Source organism: Schistocerca americana, chromosome 4, assembly GCF_021461395.2.
Source record: "Schistocerca americana isolate TAMUIC-IGC-003095 chromosome 4, iqSchAmer2.1, whole genome shotgun sequence".
NCBI classification, from domain to species: Eukaryota; Metazoa; Arthropoda; class Insecta; order Orthoptera; family Acrididae; genus Schistocerca; species Schistocerca americana.
The window spans coordinates 621,028,083-621,052,042 of NC_060122.1; the positions used below are offsets into that span (position 1 = coordinate 621,028,083).

General features: G+C 41.1%; 1 protein-coding gene across 1 annotated transcript in view; it reads right to left on the reverse strand.

Moving 5' to 3' along the window:
* Positions 1-539: 539 nt before the first annotated feature.
* LOC124612340 (ADP-ribose glycohydrolase ARH3-like) overlaps positions 540-23,960 on the reverse strand; it is a 34,238-nt gene continuing 10,817 nt past the window's right edge. Inside the window, exons 4-7 of the mRNA XM_047140492.1 lie at positions 12,055-12,331; positions 5,477-5,589; positions 2,224-2,419; positions 540-834 (exon numbers count right to left, since the gene is read on the reverse strand). Of these exons, the coding sequence (XP_046996448.1) occupies positions 631-834; positions 2,224-2,419; positions 5,477-5,589; positions 12,055-12,331 (790 nt within the window). The 3' untranslated portion in view covers positions 540-630. The remainder of the gene's footprint in view (positions 835-2,223; positions 2,420-5,476; positions 5,590-12,054; positions 12,332-23,960) is intronic.

Genomic DNA, 23,960 nt, shown 5'->3' on the forward strand with positions numbered 1-23,960 from the left:
CAAGGATAACTCCTGCCAACCCGACAACACAACTTTTAGGAATTTTGCCGCATTTCTGAAGTTTTCATTTGTGTTACCACGGTGATTAGTTGCTTTACCATTATCAAATATGTTTTAAATCAACCTCTGCTAGCATTAAAAAAACATGATATTTATTTTATCATAAGGGCATCACTTTCTCCATGTAAAACATCAGTGGCAATATTTTTGTCTGATTTAGGGTTCCATCTAGAGTGTCATCGGTATGTGCATGTGCCATGTATTTTTGTATTTGGCACCAACGATTTTGGCCAAATTTCACTTTGGCATGCAGCACTACACATTTCTTGACATGACACACAACAAAATACTAATCAGAAAGATGGATTTGAAGAAACTTTAATAATGCACTACTGCACATTTTCTTGCATTGTTGGTGGATCCTTGTAGACAATGTGTTTGAGAGTCATAGGGAAATGAAAGACTTAGCCAGAGTGGCAAGGGTTAGGATGACTGATGCAAAACTATAGTAGAGAAATAATTTTGAAGCTCACTACCAATGAACTTGCTACAGAAAATGATGTTTTAATATCTACAAAATTAATATAAAAGCAAATAAGAAAACATTTTCAGTAATGACATAAAAGCATTTCATGGTTTATTACAGGCAGCCATGAGACGGTCTGCAAGATCCATGACCTCAGCGTGACCTTCACAGTGCCTCTGGAGGGATTCCGAAATTGCAGATTGGCCATAGTATGCCCCTGCAATGGCTCCCGCCATGCTGGCAATAGTGTCTGTGTCACCACCCAGAGATATGGCATACTGGAGCGTGCGGCGGAAGGGGTTCTCAGTCTGAAACCCATAACTTCTTATCAGAATTTAAAAAAAAAATACATTTACTTTGACATGCATATCATAACTAGTGCATTATTTACATATTCTATACTCCATTTATATCACTTATAGTTGACAAATTCTGCAACTGCAATAGAAAAGCATCACATGAGATACAAGTAAACCATATATTAATGATTAAAGACATGCACAATGTGAAGACTTAAAACCACTGATGAGCCAATATATTTTGACCACTGCCCACAGCATGACTGAATGCCACCTGGTGGCACACAGGGAGATTATTATGGCCTGGGAACAAGCACTCCAGAAATGGTGAAGCTGATCAGCTATTCACGTGCTACTGGTGAACACCTAAGGAAAGTTGTTGAAAGATGGTGAAACCACAAGCAGGTGGCAACATCTTGATCCATGCCTCACCACAGGATGTTGAGGCTGAAGAGTTGCCCATTCTGTAAAGCAGGATAGGAGGACTTGACAACAGCATACAATGCTGGCACGGAGGCAGGTATTTCAGAGTACATCGTTCAACACGGGGCTCCGCAGTATTTCAACCCCTAGGAATTCCCATGTTGACCCAATGACATCATCAATTACAACTGAATAGGGCACAAGAACATCAAGATTGGACGGTGCAACAGTCGAAACATGTCTCATTAGTGAATCATTTTTTCTTGTTAATCCACATCAATGGTCATGCCTCTATATGCCGATGTCCAGGTGACTGGCTGGTCTAAACATGCACCACACCACAGATACTGGTGCGGGCAATATTATGCTATGGGGAGACATTCACTTTTACTAGTGCGGTACCTATGGTAGTAGCTGAAGGCACTATGACAACTGTGCACTATCAAAGCATTATTGTGGGCCACCTCTGTCCTTCACACTTGATGTCTTCCCCGATAGTGATGGCACTTTTAGGAGGATAAATGTGTGTCACAAGACCAAATTTGTGCTACAATAGTTAGGAGCATGATAGTGAACTTTATGTCCTGGCCACCTAATTGGTCTGATCTCAACCAAACCCAAATGAACACATCTGGGATCCTATCAGGTGCCAGGTCTGTGACCACAAATCACTGTCCTGTAACTTATGGGAATTGTGGCATGTGCATCTAGACATCTGGCCCCCACACATCCGCAGAAACCTACTCGAGAACTTATTGAACCCATGCCACACAGAATCGCTGCTGTACTGCACTTCAAAAGTGGACCAACATACTATAAGCAATGTTTTCCCTTATTGGTATACACTATACAATGAGAAAAAATAAATGGAAAGAATCCTGTAAAGGAACTTGCAGGTTATAAATGGAAGATAAAATTTTAAGAGCAGCCAACAGCTCTCACATTCAGTAAAACATTGCCACAAGTGCACATTACCTCAATATCAGGGATTGGTCGTAGAGCACGCAGAAAGCAAAACACGGCAGTTGGAACAGAATAGAGGGCAGCAATGTTTGTCCCCAGTAAGTCACAGACTTTGGTGTTGATGTCATCAGGGCTCCCATCAGCATCTAGCAGGTCCAGTGCTACACTCAGCTGCTTCTGGTAAGGTCGACATTCTTCCATCTCCACTCTGAAATGTTACGTCGGTCTGTAACGAATATTTTTACTTTCTCAGAGGGTTGTATTTACTGAATCTCTATGAAAGACAGTAGCTCCTAATGTACCTGAGTTAAACTTCAGAGAATGTTTGTTGTAAAAATATAATAGCTGCTTAAGAAAGTGAAGTCGAGTCAGTCATAAAATCTCTCTCAGATGTCCGCTCATGACAATTTAGAAATAGTAGCAGTAGAAAGAGGCTGAAGAGTGAAAGTCCATCTAAATCATTTGCCTCCTTTCCTTCTCATAACAGATGACCTCTAGTGACTCACTCAAACTTGAAGGTCAGGAGGTCGTCAGCTTCATCGGAAACACGTAGTCAGAGTCCCTCGTATGTGTGTCAAACACAAATGCCATGCAACATGCAATTTGCTACCACAAACAAGTGCATAATTCTTCATACCAAGAAAATAGTTAAGCATAGTAATTTACAGATCTCTGAGACAAGACAAATGAACCTCTGTCAGACACCCTAGCATTACTAGTCTAGAAAATACAGAGCAATAAAAGATGAATATCTTATAGCAAATTTATAACTTTTACTCTAATCAACCTATGAGTATGTGCGATTGCTCAAAGATAAAGCAGCACAGAACACATATCTAATCCCAAAACTGGTTCTTCAGGTGTTACAGTAAATTTAGTTCAAATGGTTCAAATGGCTCTGAGCACTATGGGACCTAACATCTATGGTCATCAGTCCCCTAGAACTTAGAACTACTTAAACCTAACTAACCTAAGGACACCACACACATCCATGCCCGAGGCAGGATTCGAACTAGTGTATAAAATACGATGACATGGAAATAGGAAAAGTTGAGAGTGTAAAATTCTTGGGATTACAACTTGATGATAAATTCAGTTGGAAGCAACATACTAACGAATTGCTAAAGCGCCTAAACAAGTCTGTGTTTGCAATGCGAATGTCAGACATAGGAAATATAAATATATAAAAAAAACTAGCATGTTTTGCTTATTTTCACTCCATTATGTCATATGGTACCAAAAATTTGGGGAAACTCCACAAACCAAGAAACAATTTTTACAGTACAGAAGTGTGTAATAAGAGTAATGTGTAGTGTAAATCCAAGATCATCATGTCAAAACCTATTCAAAGAAATGGGCATAATAACCACAGCTTCTCAGTATATTTATTCCTTAATGAAGTTTGTTGTAAATAATACATCTCTTTTTCCAACCAACTGCTTAGTACACAGTATCAATACTAGGAATAAGAACAATGTACATAAAGATTTAAAATCACTTACTCTTGCCCAGAAAGGATTCCAGTATTCAGCAACATATATTTTCAATAAGTTACCAGCAACCATTAAGAGTTTAGTTTCAGACAAGGCACAATTTAAACTTAATTTCGAAGAATTTTTGGTGCCCAACTCATCCTATTCCATCCTTTTGACAATACTTGATTGTAATAGCCAAGTAACTAGCTATTGTGTGAAAGATGGATTTAATGACAACAGGTTTAAGTATTAAACCTGTTAATATTAGAAGTTTAATTTTGATTCATGTACATAATTTTACTGTTTATTGACTGAGGATCATTAACATTAATGAAACTCAAGTTTTTCTAATTACATTTTTGTAATGTGTTTATATGACATGTTCCACACCCAGGAGGATCCCCTCTTTTGTGGGTTTACGAAATGAATAATTAATCTAATCTAATTGTAAAACATTCCAATGATGAGGTAAAATGTAGTTTTGATGGCTCAAAAGAAGTTATTTCGTGGTGTTGCAAGTAAATGCAGCCACACATGCTGTGTGATGGAGGTCAGCCTTTTGGCAGACAGTGGTGATGTGATACCGCACATTGTGAGGCACAGTGAGGTATACTCGAGGATGTGTGGTGTAACTGCTACACTGTCTGATTTAGTGCAATTCTGGCAGGCTGACTGAAAATCAGATAGTTGAAGGACTCAGAAAAATTCTGGGCACTGCTAGACTCTGAATTGTTTGAGGTTATGTGGATTCTGATCTATTTTGATGGATGTTGGACTTTAAATACCCGATGCCAAGTGGGGACATGCTAGATAATTGTACATTGGGATAAAGAATAATAGCAACCAAGATTACCTATGTGACTCAACATGCTGTCTTTTGCTGAAATTCATGTAAGATCAATGGACAATTACATGTGGTTTAACTTAGAAAAATACGCAGTCTCCCTTATTTGAATGCAAACACCCCCTCTTTGGCCTCTACATATAAATAATCATTAGAGCCAAATCTGGAAAACGAAGTCTCAGGAGAAAAGGAGTAGACTTTTAAAGTCACATACAAGCAATATATTATTGTAATTTTTATTCCCATACGTTCACAATTGTGACATCTATGCCAGCAGGCAAATAAACAAAGCAGTCTATAGAGAGAAGAAATGGATACTGAATAATAAGTGCAAAATTACTTAAGGTTACAGTCTTGTGATAGTGCCGGTAATCATGCAAGCCGGTATACTACTCAGTTTTGTTGTTACAACAGTACAAGTTCAGTTTGCTGTTCATAATGCAAAAAAATTGAAACAGTGTCATGAAGATTTAGGTTCCACCAACCATTACTTTTGTTGGTGTACTAATAAAACACAGCTTGTAGGTTGATGTGTACAGCGCATTTCTAACTCTTCAATAAAACATGTAACTCCCGCCCAGTACCCCACGACTAGACAAATGGTTGTTACACAGCCTCTTTCCCTGTGCAATTCACTCTTACACCGTGTGTGTGTGTTTTCTCCAGAGAGGACACTATTCAAAAGATCAACAATATCTACCTGTGCATGCTAACTTACCAACATCTCAGCTATTCAATGAATGGCTACCTTTACTCTTTCCAGTGTTTGTATTGCACCGTGCACTTTTCAGTATCATACTAGTCACTCTAAAGAATACAATTAGGTGAGAATGTGTTAACCATCTCAGAAATTACAAGCATAATGCAATGAATACTATTATACATGACAACTGAGTAAAATGTGCTATTCTAGCCATATGAGAATGGAATATGTAATAGAGCATACCCATAGTCGTCATCCTCAATTTCATGCATTTTATTCATTAGCTCCTTGATGAAGGTTGTAGCATCTAGGCCTTCTGACGGGATGCTCTGTAATCCTTGATAAACTGCAATAGCCTGGAGTGAAAGTGAAATACAAACAAATTAATTTTTTTAAGTTCAAAAATATACCTTAGTCAATTACTCATGCAAGAAGTTTCCACTTACAAAGTAGTGTGTATACTCGTGAATAGGATTATTACTATTACTATTATTATTATTATTTTCGATTATTCCCATTTAAAGAGAGCGTTTGAACTTTAATTCCTTTATGATGATTGTTTATGCTTTTTCTGAGCCCAAATTTTCTTCATGTGTTGTGTCAAATTTGTTTTTTGATGATGTTCCTGAATTCAGTTCTATTTTCTGCATTGTTTACTGTTATGTGTGGTTGTATGAGGTCCTCTTCAACTTCTTTTATCCATTTTGTTTTTCCCCTGCCTGAGTTGATGACTTTAAGAATTCACTTTGAAATTCTGTTTTCATTCATCCTGTGGATATGTCCACAGAACTGCATTCTTCTTTTCCTTATTGTATCCATAATCTTATCTGTGTATTTATATAATTCTGATGTTGGTCTCTTCTTCCAGATTCCTTGCTCTTTTATCAGGCCAAAAATTTTCCTGAGAATTTTCCTTTCTTGTTTCTCTATTTCTTTGATTTTAGTTTGCCCACCTATTTGTGTTGTGTCAGATGCATACAGTGGCTCCGCAAGTATGACAGTGTTGTAGTGCCTCAATTTTGTGTTAATGGATATGGGCTTTTTGTTATAATAGTTCCACAGGAGTTTATATGCTTTCTGTAGTTTTTTTTATTCTTTCCTCATTGGCCTTTAGGTTGATCCCTGATGGCTGGATGATTTCTACCAAGTACTTAAAATGTGGTACTTGTACGATTTTCCCATGGGTTGTTACAATAGGCACTTTGTCTTGTGGCATTCTTTCTATGTACTACATTTTCTCATACGAAATTTGCAGGCCAGTTCTTTGTGCAATTTTGTGTAACTTCTCTATGGCGTTAGTGGCTTCTTTTCTATTATTTGTGAGGATTGCAAGGTCATCTGCGAAAGCTAAACACTTCACATTGAATCTATTATCTTTTCTAATGCCAATTTGGATTCCTTTGACTTCTTTTTCCCATGTCCTGACAAATTTTTCAAGAACGATATTAAAGAGCAATGGTGAAAGTCCGTCACCCTGTCGCACTCCAGTTTGGATTTCAAATGGTTCAGAGATATCCTCCATAAACTTAACCTTGGAGACTGTGTCAGTTAATGTTTGCCGAATGATTGCTCTTGTCTTTCTGTCAACGCTGAATTCTTCGAGCATGTTGCAGAGCACTACTCTGTCTACTGAGTCTTAGGCCTTTTTAAAATCTACAAAAGTAACCACCGTGTTTCGGGTGTTTCTCATCTGGAGAATCATTTTCAAATTCCAGATCTGTTCTATGCATGATTGTCCCTTGCGAAAACCAGCCTGGTATTCTCCTATTTGTGGGGTCAGCTTGTTCTTCTAATATATTCATGAGAACTTTTCATAGGATTTTGTGTGTGACCGGCAAGAGTGAGATACCCTGTAATTATTTGGTTCAGTTTTGTCCCCCTTTTTGCGGAGTGGATGGATGAGTGTGCATTTCCTTTCAGAAGGGATCTGTTCTGTTTCCCAAATGTTTAATATGATTTTGTGTATTTTTCCTATTACTCTTTCATCACTTAGCTTCCATAGTTCTGTAATAATTCCATCTTCTCCTAGGGCTCTTAATTTTCAGTGTCTTGATAATTTCTACTATTTCTTTGATGGTTGGTGGTTTAGTGTCGGTCTTTGGTGTAGATGTCTGGTGGTGAATATCCTCTGTAGGTCATTCGCAGTTGAGAAGTTTGTTGAAATAGTCTGAGGATTTGGCAGTTATTCTTCGTGTTAGTTTCTAGTGAACCATCCAGCTCTTGAAACAAAGATTGGGTGGCTGGTATCCTGCAATATGTTCTTTAAACGTCTTATAAAAATTCCTGGTGTTGTTGTTCTTAAAGTCTTGTTCTCTCACATCTACTCGCCGTTTGTCAATTTATTTTTTCCCTCCGAATAGTTTTTGATGTTTGTTTTCGGATTACTAGAAATTGCTGCCATTTTTCTATGTTTTGTGACTATTGAAGTTTTTCCAGGCATTGGTCCCTTCTTCTATTGCTTGGTCACGTATTATATTCCACCAACTGTGTTTTTCCTTCTCAGGGGTTGACCCAATTTCATTGCGGATTTGAGGACGTCCACAAGTTCTGTCCAGTTTGTGGTGTTTGTCTGACTAATTTCATGTAAGATGTTTTCCTTGTTGAGTTTTATGTATTCAGGGTCTGGTCTCAGCACTTAGTTTAGTTTTGGCTTCTTTCTATTGGGTTGTAATCTGGTCTTTATCTGTAGAAGATGGTGGTCTGATTCAAAAAACCCTCTTCTTGTTTTCACATTCAGAATTTCTGCTGTGTTAACGCTTGGAGATGGCAACATGGTCTACCTGGAATTCACCCACCATTGTGTTGGGCGACTTCCAAGTATACAGTTTTTTGTTGGGTTTTTTGAATTGTGTTGACATATTTACAATGCCGAAATTTTCACAAAAGCTTATCGATCTTTCCCCATTCTTGTTGGTTCTCTTGTGAGCTGTATGGATACCGGTGATTTTCCTGTATTTTATCTCTTTGCCTAATTGTGTGTTGTTGTTGTTGTTGTTGTTGTTGTTGTTATTAATAATATTATTATAATTAAAATTATTATTATTATTATTATTATTATTATTATTATTATTATTATTATTATTATTATTATTATAGATATGGTGCAATCAACAGAATGATGATCAACACCCTTACAAAGAGTCAGCATGCCAGTCTTGTGCGAAGGAATGGTGGATTTGGTGGGGTTGGCGTGCACCTCCCCAGTGCTTCAGGGATGAGGCCCGACAGCTCACAAAATTTCGAAACGTGTGACACAGGTGTCAGTGTCATCAAAGATGTTGGGCACATCTCTATCCAGGGAGAGCCAGGAGGGCGGTGTGTGCAGAGGGGGGGAGAAGTGTGCAGAGGGGGGTGGGAGAGTTGGGGGGGGGGAGTTGGAGGGTGGGAGAGAGTGGGGGTGAGAAAGGGGGGAGAGGGGGGATGGGGGTGAGAGGGGGGTAGAGGGGGGGATGGGGGCGAGAGGGGGGTAGAGGGGGGTAGAGGGGGGTAGAGGGGGGTAGAGGGGGGTAGAGGGGGGTAGAGGGGGGTAGAGGGGGGTAGAGGGGGGTAGAGGGGGGTAGAGGGGGGAAGGAGAGTGTGTGCTAGAACTGGAATAAAGTGTTTGGATATATTAACAGGTTGTTGACTCCTCTCACAGCTTAACCATACATATGAGGGAGAAGTGACTAGTAAATCAAATTAGAAAGACATCACATTACTACCAGAACTGTGCCACTAATAAGAGAAAGCCATTATGCCCATTCAATTTCTGAACAGTTACTACAGTGTTTATGACCTTGCCAACACAGCAAAGTATAGGGCATTTTTTTCATTGATGGTAGGGTAGCATGGTTGGCATATACCAGGCAAGTACATGTCTGAAGGCTCCTGGTAGAAATATATCATCCTGAATCTGCCAAAGACACTTCTCAGAAGAGTGGAGGAGTGGGATCCCCTTGCTCCCGTGGTGGGAAACTGCGTCTAAAGGCAGAAGAACCAGGAATAATGAACAGCACTGTGGATATAGAAGTCAGTGGAAACCACTGCATTAAACCAGTTGCATCCACAGGACATGCATTCTTCAAAAAGTTATTTCATGATTATTTTCTTTGCAAAGAGTGCTGAAGGTGTACTCCTAATGTCCTGGTGTGGGTGGACTTGAGAATTCCTCACCAGTAACAGGGCATTGCTTTGCAATCATAGTCAAATGTTTGCAACAGTATCAGTATGTCTGCTGCACGTCAATGATGTTTACAACAGTTTTCTTACGGACAGAAATGAAACAAATGTCACCTTGTGTGCACAGTTTTGTTGTAACTTCAGCAATTCAGTACAAGATATCTGAACGGTGACTTTGAAGAACTGAATAGCTGCAAGAGCGTTTGACACAGAATGAACTAGGGGAAGCCATGTTTTTCAAAGATTTTTTTGCCCTTCTGTCAATCGATGTGTGCCTGGTCAGCTAACGATTTTAGTGCTACATGGGGATACAGGGTGTTGTGTCATACACCGAGACAAAACACACTTTTTACGTAGTCAATCTTCCAGTCTGCAGCGAATTGTGTGCTGTTTTGAAACATCTCATCTGGCACAAATTGTCAATCTGCCTGCAACTCATGCCTGGAACATCACTTTTCACAGTCAATGTTCTGGCTGAGCTATACAGGTATAAAAAACAATCCATCCTCATTGCATACCTTGCGTAAGTAGCACTCCAGGAAAAAGGCTATTGTGGAGAAATCAGCCTAAAGGTGGTTGCTGTTTTGTTGGAAGAATTAATGTTCAGGTAATGCCATGCTCTCAAAATTCTGACAAAGGTTTTGATTTTTTCCAGCTCTGTTTTCTTGTTTTCTGCTTGTTTGTTGACACATAAATATCAGCAAATCAATTATTTTTGCTAGAAGATACTATAATGTTTCCACAATGTGCCCCATCTAAACAGCCTCTCACTCCTGTCCCACCATTTCACACAAAGGAGATGTTCCCTTCTCACAAAAGACTTCTGTCATTTTTGGATTCTTAGCTTGTCATCTATGATGGTAGATCTTTTTTGTTAGTCATGCAAGTGCCTAGTGCATAGCCATAACAGAGTAAATACAGCAGGTGGCATATAACAGTGATCCATGTGGACTGTATAATCTCTAGTCAAAACATTTCTCCAATAGTCTATTTAAGAAGTGATATAACAACTTGCTCCTGTGCCCTTTCTCTGCAAACACCTCTTTCATAAGTAGGCCTATACACACCCAGTCAATGCGTCACAAATATGCCTTACGTATCTTGTTCGCTTTTCATGTACACGTGAAAATGAATTTGTTCACAAAAACCACAAATATCTTCTCATCACCCATCAAAAATTCATTGGGAACAAATGATGAGAGAGACAAACAATTTAAATGATAAAAGTGGCCAAATTTTGAATCGAGGGTCAACAGTTAGTCTGATTATGAGGAATATATTTGATATTGTTATTGATGTCCAAGGTCTTTAAAAAAAAAAAAAACACCAACCAACCTTGCTTTAGCTTATCACAGTTCTTAATTGCTGGAGGAAAGGAATGATTTCATGGAATACTATTGCTACTAACCAATAGTCACCAAGTTTTTGATTTATAAGAAGAGAAATGATTAACAATAAATGTGAGTATATAGGCTCAGTTTTTTAATAGTTCACTTTCCCCACACACTATACATTTGTAACTTTTTCTGTCTTCATTTTCTCACTAACATTGATGACCAGTCTCAGATTTCAATATTTCCACTGGCATAAACCACCCATTGGCGTGGAAGTCTAGTCAAGAGATGCCTCCATATTGACAATTCCTTGAAGAGTGTGTACAAATTAAGTATGTAAACTACATGCATTCAAGTCTCTCATCTGCTGTCTGGTATTTTAAGCAGTGACGACTGAAATAGATGACTCAATATTCCACACCATCATTTTCTTTGCATATGATCAAATTATTAAGTATTTTATTAATAGAATTGTTTTACAAACATTGTCAGGAGAAACATTCTTGCAAACACAGTACTACATCACCACTATTTTTTGTTACTTCCTGAACATTCAGCTGCACAGGAATCTATCAGTATTTGTACCACCACCATCTGTTTCTCTTTCTTAACCAGACTAACACAATGCTTCCTACCAGTGCACCAAAAACTTAACTACAATCAAATTTCACCATTTCAAAGTTGGGGCACTGCATGAATAGAGAAAAAGCAAACAGAAGTAGCTAACAAAACCGGCCTGCAATAACACATGGTAGCAATAAACAATGCACTGTTGAGAATTACAGCTAATTCAGATTTGGATAACTAGGTAGTAGCATAATGCAGACATTTAAGACAGTTCAGAGTGGTATGTCCACTACAAATATTTGCACACTACAAGAGCCAAATTCAGGTACTATCTGCCTATCTACAATATGTTAGGCAGTAAAGTGATGTTTTACTGCTGATGCAGTGTACAGATGAAGTTTATATGAGTTGTTTGTCTTTTGCTAGTGTATACCGTAACTCTTTCCATATCGTTGAAAGTTTTCCTCAACGGGATTTATGGAATATGTTGAATGAACAAGTAGATGACTGGTTGTGTTGAGACACTTGGGCGTTCTATTCTCAGCTCATGTCCAGCTGTTTCTGGCTGACCCACATGGAGTAGGAGCAGCATGATCGGGAAGAAACGGGGATACCTTTAGGAAACAGTTTCAGATAAAAGAGAAAGCCTGTTTACACTCACAATCACAAGACACAACTGACAAAACTCAAAAATTTTAACGACAATATGAAACTGGACTTTCCATAGTTTGAAAACTCAAATTTTATTTTACTGTGTACTACCTGAAGAATTGCACCATCCCTTCCTAATTTATTTGTATGTGTCAACAGAGCAGACTTCCTGGCCTTCTCAATTAGGGCTGGGTAGTCTTGATGGTAGAACAAAGCCACTGGAGCAACTCTCATTGCCCCACCATTACCCAATGATCCTGCTCCATCAAACTGTTCCTTCGCTGGCCCAAATGGATCTTCACACTTTTGATCCTTAAGTTTCATAAAAACTCTGACAACATTTTGACCATAACCACGACGTGGACTAGCAAAGAATTCTTTTACGAATCTGAAACATTAGAAATAAAAATCAATTAGTATTAATGGTTCTAAGAGTATGCCGTCAGAGTTTTTAACATATGTATGATAATCTTGCACATCAAAATGAAATGTCTAGACTACTGCCTTACTGAAAACTTAAGTCACTTTAGACAGACTCAGGTTTTACTTTAGAAGACTATTTCCATATTTTGAATTCTGGGTAAATTGTCTGGGTTCAAGTGGACTGATATTTGACAGCCTGGTCATTAAAAAGATTAACTGAATAATAGATCTACTGATTGCAGAAAACTGGAAATTTTTCTTTAGAAAAATACAGACAAGCAAGTATACTAATGAGTATGACAAGTAGCATCACTTATAATCGTATGCAAAGCATTTTTTATACATCATGGAGCTTGGATGAAATGGTTTCTTTGCATATACATGACAGACTGGCTTTGTATATAATTAGACAGGAAAAATTATGTCTAGCTGGAACTCTACGATGCAACATTACGATACTTGGAGGTGTCAATAAAAACAATGTAACTACTGCCTCTTTCTAAGTTTTATTTGGGACCATTAAGAGTCAACTATTTTTCAGTGCTGAAGCAGGCACCATTTACCTGCTTCTCTTTTGTGAGAAGTTTTCTCTGTGCAAAAAATTTCCTGTTAATACAATATGTTTACTATTGAGTCCCTAAATCTTTGGTATTTTTACTTTGCCACAAGACCACAAATACCATTCTACCTTAGGAAAAGATCTCCAACAAAGTTCTAAGCCAGTGCAAAAATAAATAAATAAATAAATATTGCAGGTGATTCCCGTTTATCGGAATGGCAAAAGAACAGATCCGCAAAACTGCAGACTAATATCCTTAACACCAGTTTGCTGTACAATTCTTTAACATAGTTCAAATACAGTGATTTTCTTTGAGGTGGAAAAAAAACTGTCCACAAATCAGCACACGTTTAGAAAGCACCGTTTGTGCAGAAAACAGCTTGCCCGTTTGTCACACAATATCCCACAAACTGTGGGTAAAAGGCACCAGGCAGATTCCATATTCCTACATTTCCAGAAAACTTTTGACATGGAACCACACTGCAGACTGCTGAAGATCCAAGCATACAGACTAGGTTCCCAGATATGAGTGGCTTAAGGATGTCTTAAACAACAACCCAGATTGCTGAACTCAATGGTGAGTGTTCACAAGAGACAAGGGTATCTTCAGGACCACCCTATAGAAGTGTGATAGGACCACTCTTATTCTTTCTCTAAATGCACAAATTATCTGACACACAGGTTAGCAACAATCTGTGGCATTTGCTGATGGTGCTAGGTGTATGAGAAGGTATCATCGATTGACTGTAGGAGGATACAATATAACTTAGAATAGTTGGTGTAATGAATGGTAGCTTGATCAAAATGTAGAAAAATGTAAGTTAATATATATTGAGTACAAAAAACAATATTTCAATGTTTGTACAAAGCAATGGTAGTGAGCTGCTTAATACAGTCACGTCAAATATCTATGTGGAACATTGCAAAGTGTTATGAAATGTAATGAACATGTAAGGACGATGGTGGGAAAGGTGAATGGTTGATTATGGTTTATTGGACAAATTTCAGAAAAGTGTGGTTCATTTGCATAGGAGACCATAAATAGAAGGTAACCATTTTCTGAGACCTGATGTGACTGTCAATGGTGAGAGCATCCAGAACATGCGCAAGTCATTAAATGACATCCCAGATCACCAAACTGGGCTTTTACCAAATGCAGCAGTCTGAAGGCAAAGAATGGCATAGCACTGTGGCACTGAAGTGAGCAAGAGCTTCATCATGAATGTATCACATGTTACATGTTCCTCCAGTGGGTCAGATTTAATCTTCTTCCAATAATTCTGTCAATGAAACACCTAATGTATTTTAACATAATTTGTCTGTAATAATGCCAACCCAGTTATTGATACTGTATTTTTGTAGCATACATATTACTGTTCTAGTACTGCAAACAGCTGAAAGCAGGGGGAAACTACAGCCTTTTTCCCACTGAAAGCATGTGGCTTTGTTGTTGGCTTAATGGCAACTGCATTCTCTTGGGTAAAATATTCCAGAGGTAAAACAATTCCCAATTCAGATCTTTGGCTATTTAGGAGGATGTCATCATTAGGAAAAACAAAACTAGCATTCTACAGGTTGATGTGCGGAATGTTACATCCCTTAATCAGATAAGTTGTTTAGAAAACATAAAAAGGGAAATAGATAGGTTGAAGTTAGGTATAGGGTGGAATTAAGTGAACGGTGATGGCAGAAAGAACCGGACTTCTTGTCAGACGAGTACAGGCTTATAAATACAAAATCAAATACGAATAATCAGAAATAGGGGTCATGAAGAATGAGAAAAAACACATGTGGGTAAGCTACTGATTATGATTACAGATTTGAAAGATCTAAACATCTTGTTTATCAGTCTCAGTTGCACTAGAAGTTCACGTAAAATGATGTACAACAAGGAAAGCAAAACTGACAGCTCCTGCGTTGGTGTCCTTGTCATCGTGGTTGAAAATTTGTATGATAGTAGCTTAAGTCAGATAGCTAAAAGGAAGATAAAATCCAAGTGGCAGAAAACTCTACCTGTTTTTCAGGGAATATCCCAAAGAAAGGTCACTACAGTTAGCACAACTAAATTGGATGGGGAAAATAAGCTAACTTTCTGATCTTCAAACAGTGATATAAATAAACGATATACAGAAATTTTTTAAAATGCATAACAATGCAGAGGGAGAAAGCAGTATGAGGCCACTCAGGGTACACACCACGCCAAAGTGAGAGGTGCTTTCCCCACATTCAACCATGACATCGAAAGTGAGAGGCTATTTTATTACACAATCCACCCTCCATCCAAAAACTTTTGACTATGAGCTGCTATCCCACAGTCTACAAGTATCTGGGGTAGGGAGATAGACAGGTTGATGGCTCATCTCGGGTCAGCCAGTAGGGCACTCCCTGGAAGAAGGTGGGCTATATTGAGCTGACTACCACAACTGCACTGAGGGGAGAGCTCCAGACACAAAAGAAACTTGTGGATAAGTCTTGAGTGGCCGATACACAGCATGATGGCACCTATATGAGAGGCCTGGAGAGATGTATGCCATGACGTGATGGTCCTTTTAATTGCTCTCAGCTTGCTAAGGGTTGTGGTAACCTGCCATTCCATATCCCAGGTTTTCAAAATTTGGTGCTGTAATTGTAATCGAAGAGCTATGCATGGTATTCCAGGTTCATGTTTGTCTCCTGCGGTAGCTTCTTTAACTAATAGATCCTGGATGTCAGCAATCAAAACATTTCTGGAGTAGCACTGACATATGCCCCATATGCAGCTTATGGAGTCCCTACAAAATAGGAAGACATTTGTGGTGGAGTTTTGATGTACTGTGGCACCTGTGATATGGCGACCAGCTCTGCACTGTATATACACTTCTCAAGCTCCCTTGCATGTGAAAAAGCATAACCAACTCTGTCACTCACTATGGATCTCTTCATAGAGAGACAAGTCAAACTTGAGTGGAAATGGAGAACAGAATGTAACATGTTTTAGAATGGCAGGATCAGAATTTTTATTAGGACTGCAAAAGATGTCCATCCAAATCATTGGAACGGGTACACACCAGAGGAGCTGCTGAGAGGAAACTGTACGCAGACAAAAGGAGGCAGTTGGAGGTCTCGGCATAGAGCTTCCAATCTTATCCCAGCTGGTTGACCCGTTTTTGGGCGGTTCATAAAGTCTGAACTGATGGTTGTGAAACAGAGTCGAGTAACACAGAGAAGGTATCCGACAGACTGTGACAACACAGTTCACCAAGAGTTGCTGGTGTGAAACTCATTGGTGGATACCAAATTCCACTAGCTGCTGTCCACAGGGCACATACGGAAAGCTCCAGCTGCCAACTGCACACCACTGTGGTAAACATGGTCTAAAAATCACAGTACTGATGGTGCTGCTGACCCACAGTGACAGATCCATAGCCCAGGAAGGATGAAATTGAAGCTTTGTAGAATCATGGTCTGCATCCCAGGAGGTGCTGCTGAAAAAGCTTAGTGTATTAAGTAACCTCATGCAATTTCCCTTGAGCTGGGTTACATGTGGTAACCATATTAACTTACCGTCAAATAAGAAAGTTTCGTTAACTTCTAGTAACTGGTTAGTAAGGAAGTTCTGGGTGTGGGTGCACAGTCTTGAGTATATTAATGTGCACAACATTAGTATTTGTGGGAGAAAATTAAGGCCGCAGTTATGTAGTTTCTATACGGCTACCTGAAGTTGGCTTCAGTGGTGCACAATTATTTAGAGCTGTTAATAGAGGCAAAGGTCACCTCTACAGTGACGATGAGACCCTGGGCCCCACTGCAGTCACAATACCGTTGACTGTGATGGTGAAGAGGGTTATGCTCACAATCAATCCCACCCCCATATTCCTGTACGTACTGGATGCTGAGGGCAGAACCTATCCAGATCCCAATCCATCTGAGGGAGAGGAAATTCTGTATAAAAACAGGTATGCAGCCCCAGAAGCCACATTCGTCCAGAGTAAACAGGATGTGATGGTGCCAGGTGGTATCTTATGCTTCTGCAGATCAAAGAACACAGCAATGAGGTGTCAGTGCTGCATGAAAGCATTTCACACAGCAAATTCCAGATAAATTGGTATGTGGAGGATCCGACTGCCCAAAAGCCACTTTGAAATTGCGATAAATGTCCTCTGGGTTCCATGTTCCAACACAGCTGTTGGTTGACCATTCTTCCCAATAATTTACACATCCCATTCGATCGAAAGACTGGCAGAAAAAAAGTCAAAATTTGACAGTCTTTCCCCAGATTCAGGAAAGGAATACTAATACCTTCCTGTCACAGAAGGGGAAACAACCAATCTTGCCACATATGATGGAAAAACCCAAGGATGTGTTTTATGCTGTTGTTGCTAAGATGTTTACGCATTTGATTAGGATTTTATTGGGTATAGACGGTGTGTCTCGACACTTAACATGCTGTGAAGCTCCCAGGCACTAAATGGAACAGTGTACGACTTAGGGCATTGTGCACAGAAAGCTAGGTACTTCTAGGAACAAAGGAGATGACTTACCAAAAGGCAGAAGTGTTGCATTATTTATAGGCACACAAGCAAAAGGTACAGAGCTTGGCTAGCTTTTCGAATGCACTTCCTTTTTCTACCTGCCCCTTCCATAGCTAGCCCCACAGATGGCTCCCCACTCTCCCAGGAACCGGCAGATGCCTCCCTCAAACCCCTCCTTGCATCCCGCCTCCCTTGCTCCATCCCACACAACCACCTCACCAGTGTAGGGAGACAGACACTCTGTGTGTGTGTGTGTGTGTGTGTGTGTGTGTGTGTGTGTGTGTGTGTGTGTGTGTGTGTGTAGAGGGAGGGGGGGGGGGGGGGCGCATGTTTTTCTTACAGCCAGAAAAAGGAAGTGCACTCCAAAAGGTAGCCAAAATCCATACCTTTTGATTGTGTGCCTATCAATGATGCAGCACTTCTGCCTTTTGGTGAGTCATCTTCATTCCTAAACAATTCACAATTTTCAACCAGATCTTTCCATAAGTTATTATAGATAAGTACTTTTGCTCTGCCAGGTCTTTCCGGCTCAGGAAATTAGGATAGTAATTACTGCATGTGGCTACTTTTGGGAAATTTGTTGCACAACATGCATCAATGGCAGTTGAATCAGATGTCACCATTTAGGGAGATGACAGGGACTATTGTGAATGGTGAGTGGTTGCAAATGTGGTGGAGTTTAGTCCATACTTGGGTGTATGGGTTCTCACAAATGATGCTGTGGGCACTGAAGTCCACCAGTAGGAATACGGGTGGAGGCAGCTGTTCCAGTAGCTCCACAAGAACCAGATACAGCACAAACCCGTCTGAAGGTATGTAAATATTACAGTCTGTTAATCTGACAGGCACACTGAATATGAGTAACTTAGACGTAGATATCCTCAGAGTAGTGGAGCAACTTAAATCACTTAATAAAAGCAAGTCTTCCAGTCCAGATTGTATACCAATTAGGCTCCTTTCAGAGTACGCTGATGCAATAGTTCCAACAATTATATGCAACCACTCGCTCAACGAAAGATCCTTACCCGAAGATTAGTAAGTTGCAAAGGTCACATTAATATTCAAGAAAGGTAGTAGGGGTAATTCACTCAATTACAGGCCCATATCATTAACATCGATATGCAGCACGATTTTGGAACATATATTGTGTTCAAACATTATGAATTACCTCCAAGAGTTGACACAGAGTCAGCACAGACTTAGACACCATTGTTCTTATGAAACACATCTAGCTCTTTACAGACACGAAGTGTTGAGTGCTATTGACAAGAGATTTCAAATTGATGCCATATTTCTAGATTTCCAAAACGCTTTTGACACTGTATCACACAAGTGGCTTGTGGAATTCAACTAAATATCTAGGAGTTACAGTTACAAACTATTTAAATTGGAAAGAGCACAAAGAAAATGTCATGGGGAAGGCAAATGAAAGACTGTTTTTTATTGGCACAACACTTAGAAATTGTGACAGATCTACTAAAGAGACTGCCTACACTATGCTTGTCTTCCTCTTATGGAGTACTGCTGTGCAGTCTGGAACCCTCAGAAAGGATTAACGGTTTACATCGAGAAAGTTCAAAGAAGAGCAGCATTTTTTGTATTACTGTGAAATAGGAGAGAGTGTCATGGACACAATACAGGATTTGGGATGGACACCATTAAACCAAAGGTGTTTCTTGTTGCTACGGAATCTTTTCCTGACATTTTGATCACCAACTGTCTCCTCCGAATGTGAAAATATTTTGTTGATATCGACCTACAAAGGGAGAAATGATCATCACAATAAAATAAGGGAAATTAGAGCTCGCACGGAAAGATATAGGTGTTCGTTTTTTCTGCACGCTGTTCAAGAGTGGAATAATAGAGAATTATTGTGGAGGTGATTCGATGAACCCTATGCCAGGCACTTAAGTGTGATTTGCAGAGTATCCATGTAGATGTTGATGCAGATACAGATGTAATGAAGTGGTCAGTGCCACCCACTAACTGAAAGCGTCAAAAGCATGCAGACTCCTCCAGATGCTCTCTCAGCAATTTTTACTGTAGGCTTTGTACTTTTTAATAGTATGGGATAGGATTTCTGTAGGGAGTTGGGTTTCTGGTAACTATATCTCCTGAAGTTGCGCACCAACTGATGAATAAGTAGGCATTAAATGATTGAGTTTGGGCATATGGTGATTGCTTGTTTATGTGTTTTGTTTTGGGCACAACAACAACTAAGGTCATGTGTTCCCACACCAGAACCACAGAACATGTAAACCAAAAATGAGTTAAAAGAGACAACATACTAAGCCCAATCAACAGAAGGAAAGATAACTAAAGACAGGGACTTTCTCTTGGAGAAAGGGCCATAAAATACACCAACAGACAACAGAGGTCCTGAACTAAGGATTAAATGTCATGTGCCATATTGCTATGATGGATAAAAAGTAAAATGAGGTTGCCAGCTCACGCAGCATTCGTTAAAACAGCCGATAACTCAGACGCCAAACACAAATCAGAACATAAGTGGTTAAAAAAGGGCACTCCGCCAGGAAATCACAACCGTCAAACGTTGATGACAATGAGGACAAAGTGGTGGAGGATCACCACTTAACAAATGGAGAAGGCTAAAAAGATAGTGCCCAATATGCAACCTAGATAAAAATCTCCTCGAGGTGAGAGGGCCGAGGAAGGTCGGCCAAGCCGCAGAGTGAAGTTTAATTCCCCGGAGTCATGAAGGGATGACCAACGGTGATGTCAAAGTGACACCATCTGCTGACAGATGGCAACACAGATATCACTGGAGGGAATGGAAGAACCAGCGGTCCGACATATGAGTACTGCAGCCTTGGCAGCAGTGTCAGCAGTCTCATTTCCCGCCAGTCCACAGCTCGTGGTACCGCGGTCGCTTCCTTGCTTCTCGAGCACGGGGTCCCGGGTTCGATTACCGGTGGGGTCAGGGATTTTTCACCTGCCATGTTGTGACTGGGTGTTTGTGTTGTCCTCATCATTCCATCATCATTCATGAAAGTGGCGAGACTGGACTGAGCAAATGTTGGGAATTTGTATGGGCACCCAACAAATCAAACATCATCATCATCATCATCATCATCATCATCATCATCATCATCATCAGACCTATTTGACCAGGGACCCACATACACATCACAGTGGCTCCATCCAGAGTGAGCAAGTGGAAGCTTTCCTGGACCCGTTGCACCAAGGGATGAATGGCGTACAGCTCTCAGAGGCTCTGAAGGGTACTGAGAGAGTTTGAGCAAATGGAAAAGCCTATGAAAAAGCCTGTGTCGCCAGATGTGCTGTGTGGCTTGATGGAGGGTGAAGAGCTTTGCTGTAAATACTGAGCAGTGTTCCAGAAACCGATAATGAAAATCGTCTGTGCCAATGATGCAGGCACACCGGTCACCACGGTCAGTCAGAGCCATCAGTGTACGCACACGTAATATCACAAAGTTCTGTGTGAAGATCGAGAACCTTACAGTGATAGAGTGAGTCTGGAGTAGTGTCTCTAGGAAGCGAATGAAGTCCAAGGTGACACGGGCCACCACACAAAGCCAAGGTGCTGAAGGGTTCACACCCATCAGAAAAGTGGCAGGCAACGTGAAGTTAAGCTGCCTGCGAAGCTTATCTATGCCGAAAGCAAACTTGAGGAGGTAACAGAAGAGGGACGTGCCCCTTACTGGTGGTTAAAGAAGTCATAAAGAAAGAGGCATACAATGACTGGTAGTGCACGGAGACAAACGGCACGCATATCAGCTGAGGAGAACATAACAGGGGGAGTTGGGCAGCTTCTGCATACAGAATCTTAATGAGCTAGTATAAAAGGCACCAAATGGATGCCATGATGGTGGATTGTATTGAGATGGTGTAAGATGGAGGGACACGCAGATGCATAGTCTAGTTTCAAATGGAAAAGGGATCAATACAGAGGAGGATGTTCTGATACACTCCCCAGGAGGTACCTCTGAGGACACACAGGACATTGAGGAACCCAGTAAAGTGGGTGGCCAGTAAGACATGCGGGAGGACAAGAAAGTTTCTTATTGAAAATGAGCCCCCCAGAATGTCGTCATCTAAATGAATGGAAGAGCAACAGGCCCATGATGTACAGACTGTGGTTGGTTGTTTTGGGGAAGGAGACCAGACAGCGTGGTCATCGATCTCATCGGATTAGGGAAGGATGGGGAAGGAAGTCGGCCGTGCCCTTTCAGAGGAACCATCCCGGCATTTGCCTGGAGTGATTTAGGGAAATCATGGAAAACCTAAATCAGGATGACCGGACGCGGGATTGAACCGTCGTCCTCCCGAATGCGAGTCCAGTGTCTAACCACTGCGCCACCTCGCTCGGTGTACAGACTGTGGAAGAAACCCACTGCACCACCAGAAATTCATACAAACGGTTTTGTCAGTGGAAAATTGCCACTGTTGATGGCCCATGAGGATAGGTGATCAAGACAATGCTGAAGAAGCCACTCAAGGAGGCAAGTCCATGGAGAACTGCAACAGGTAGCAAAATTGCCAACAAAATGGGAGTCAGAGATGCCCAGTGGGAGACAGCCCATAATAGGGTTAATGGTGATAGCAAAGAGGATGATACTCAGGACAAAACCTTGAGACACTATTTTCCAGGACAAAAGTGTCCGACAAGGTAGAACCCACACGTGCCTTGAAAATTGTCTCAAAAATTCCTGAAGGGTCAGGCAGCCTCATAAGCCCCACGTGTAGAGAGTACAGAGGATACCAGTCCTCCACCAGGTGTCTTAGGCTTTCTCCAAATCAAAACACATGGCCATGTGTCTGGTATTGCTGCAGAAAACCATTCATGACATGGGTTGACAAAGTGATCCCCCAGAGAGCTGTCAAAGGTTGGCCCACACAACAGAAGAGAGAGTGGAACTTAAAAACTAGTAAATGAAATCCAGCTAGCTTTTTTGCTATCCTGAAGAACATGATTACACTGTGCACACAACTGTTTCTAACTAATACAGTTTGCCGTCATAGGATGGCGGTTAAAATTGCAGAGAGAATGTTCCCGCGCATGAATTCCATCGCAGCACACCTCAGTCCACCAAGGGACCGGAAAACAGCGTGTTAAAAATGAAGTGCAAAGAATTGAACGTTCTACAACGGTAAGGATAATGTTGGTAAAGTATTCTACCTGGTCATCACAACTGGGAAAAGTGGTTTATCGAATGTCACCAGGGAGGAGTAAAGCCACCAGCCAGCCTTAGAAAGCTGCCATTTGGGTTTGCACATAGGTGGGGGTAGGACTCAGCAAATGGATAGCAAACAGGAAATGGTCACTTGAGTACATAGCAGAGAGAACAGACCACTCAAGTCGATGGGCAAGCTGGGCAGTGCAGAATGAAAGATCCAAATGGGAATGTGAGTGGAGTCTGAAAGGAGTGTGGGTGCTTCAGTGCTAAGGCAGGTGAGGTTGAGTTGACTGAGGCAGCCAAGCGGGCACTTCTCTGACAGGTTCTGCGTGAGCCCTAAAGGGGGTGGTGTGCATTAAAGTCACTTAGCAGCAAAAAGGGGCAAGTTAGCTGCCCAATAAGCTGGAGGAAGTCTGCCCTGGTGACACCGAATGACGGAGGGATGTAAACAGTACAAATGGAAAAGGTGAACTGAAGAAGGAAAATGCGGACGGCAACAGTTTGCTGCCAGGTGTTCAGGGCGATGGTTTAACCATGATCATCATCCCAGATCAGCACGTTGCCCGTCTGGCGTGCCCTCTCTGGCATGTTTGGTGGTGCGAATGTGCCTTCTTCTCGCAGCATCGGCTGGCTGGGCACTGGTGTTGCTTCCGGTGGCCGGCATCATCTCATTGGTGGCCTGTTGCATATTCCCCGGTGCATGCCAGCGGCTTGCCACGTTGGAGGGCTACTGTTGCAATAATGACATCACAGCCCCTGCAGCTTGCCGCGTGCTGACCGCCACAGTTGGCGCACGTGGGTGTGCGCTTCTTCGAATATGGGCAGTGCGTGTTTCATGCACACTTCTGGAAAGGTGCAGTGACGAGCCACATGCCCCATCCTTTGGCAGCGGAAACACTGCACCGTGCCGTTCTTCTAATTTTGTTTCTTGGAGGCAGAGAACAAGTGGATACTGCGATTCCAATAGCAGCCTCAATTCCTCCTTGTTGGATCTAAGGCCACCAATGTTCTATTGGAGGAGAGTCATGATAAGGAAAGGAAAGGAGGGAAAAAATGAAGGGACGTCACCATGGCAGTTGCCGAGTGCCACCCTTCGAAGACACTCTGCTACAGAGTGCAGAGGCTGGAGGAGCCTGCACCATGAGAACTACAGGGGCATTAGCATTCTCCCTTTGTCAGTCTGTGGAGTCCAGGACAGAAAACTGGTTGGCAGTGCGAACTATTGATGGAGACCAGCCGAGTGAGGGTATCATGCGTCTACACCATTGAAGAGGATTTTCAAGTGGGTGAGGGAGAAGACCGTTTGCCTTTGATTTCTTGGAGCCTTTGAAGTTTGCAGATGATTCAGATGTGTGTTGGCTGGAG